Here is a 1693-nt window from a genome sequence, read left to right as displayed (position 1 = left end):
AAATTAAACATCTTCATAACTCAAATAATATATAATATCAAATGATAGGCCATAAGAACAACATAATATCATGTTACATTTAACATGAAAATCCTAGCCTTCAACTAATAACACTAGCTTCTGAATAGGGCGGACAATAACCGAAGAAGGTGTCTTAATCTTGGCACTGCGAATTGTTCCTTTGTCATCAGGGTATACTTCTATCACTCGCCCCATTGGCCACTGATTCCTTGGCTCAATGTCACTCTTTACCAAGACCACATCGCCGCCAACCATTAGATTTCTTCTCGGTTCATTCCACTTTTGTCTAGTCTGTAAAGTGCTCAAATACTCCTTTCTAAATCTTGACCAAAACAGGTTGGTCAGATATTGAACGCATCTCCACCTTAATGGTCTTGAATTGACGATGCTCTCAACCTCACAAAGCAGAGTCCGTAAACTTTCATCATTTAGCCTTTCACCAAATTCCTTCACCAGTGCAGACAACACCTTTCTAATTGTTCTGATTTGGCGCTCCCAACAACCACCCATGTGGCTTGCTGCAGGTGGATTGTATTTCCATTCAATATGATGATGCGACAAATACTTCTCAATCTTCTTTTCCTCCATCTCATCAAGAGCTGCCTTAAGTTCTCTCTCAGCCCCATGGAAGTTGGTTCCATTATCACATCTGATAACCTTGGGATGACCTCTTCGAGAAACAAATCTTCGCAAAGCATTTATGAAAGAGTCAGATTGTAAAGTGTTTGCAGTTTCAATATGAATTGACCTACTAACCAAGCAGGTAAATATCACACCATACCTCTTTAACTCCTTTCTTCCTTCCTTGATGTAATAGGGTCCAAAGAGGTCAATACCAACATTACTGAATGGTGGTGAAGGTTCTAATCTGTCTGCTGGAAGATCAGCCATCTTGACTCAAAGCTGGTTCTTTTCAACTTCCTGCAAGTAACACAATGAAATAACACATTCCTGACAGTTGCATTAGCATTGATGATCCAATACTTCTGCCTTAGATTTGAGAGAACATGGTTTCTACCTGAATGAGCTAATAATTCATGCTCATGTCGTATCAACAATGTAGTCACATGATGCTTCTTTGGTAACAGTATGGGATGTTTGGCAGACTGTGGAATGTCAGACCTTCTTATCCTACCTCCAACCTTCAATAAGCCATCCTCAGAATCAAGAAAGGGATCAAGCTTATAAATTGGACTACTCTTCCCAACTGACAATTCCCTTGATAAAGCCTTCACTTCATCACCAAACACCTCCCGTTGAACATACATTATGATTGCCCTTTCCGCATCAGTGGTTACACAACCTTTCCTTTTACCACTAAGGATTGACTTTAGTTGTTGAAATACAGAAACTGCCTTTTGTAACCTTGACCATGTAGAGAAATATTCAATCAATCTTGTAAACCCATGATGTTCTTCAGAAATTGTGACCGCAGACACATGTTCACTCTTACCATCAACACAATCTGCACACACATACTCATGTGAAGGCAAATAATCAGATGCAATAAATGATGGGCCATGAAACCATTCGTCATACTGCAAAAACTGATGTACACTAATACCTCTTGATGCCACATCAGCAGGGTTATCACTGGAGTTTACATATCTCCATTGCTCAGGCTGGGAGTAGTCCCTGACTCTGTTGGCTACAAAAACAGGGAACCTTTTAG

The 1693-nt window shown here is 40.0% G+C and overlaps 1 protein-coding gene across 1 annotated transcript; it reads right to left on the bottom strand.

The window, feature by feature from the left end:
• Positions 1-93: 93 nt before the first annotated feature.
• LOC135224850 (uncharacterized) lies at positions 94-912 on the bottom strand. Its single transcript, XM_064264174.1, has one exon. It carries the CDS (start codon positions 910-912, stop codon positions 94-96), a length of 819 nt encoding a protein of 272 aa, XP_064120244.1.
• Between the last annotated feature and the right edge of the window lie 781 nt (positions 913-1693).

Source organism: Macrobrachium nipponense, chromosome 12 (genome assembly GCF_015104395.2).
Source record: "Macrobrachium nipponense isolate FS-2020 chromosome 12, ASM1510439v2, whole genome shotgun sequence".
Lineage (NCBI taxonomy): Eukaryota > Metazoa > Arthropoda > Malacostraca > Decapoda > Palaemonidae > Macrobrachium > Macrobrachium nipponense.
This window is presented reverse-complemented; position numbering and strand designations above follow the sequence as displayed.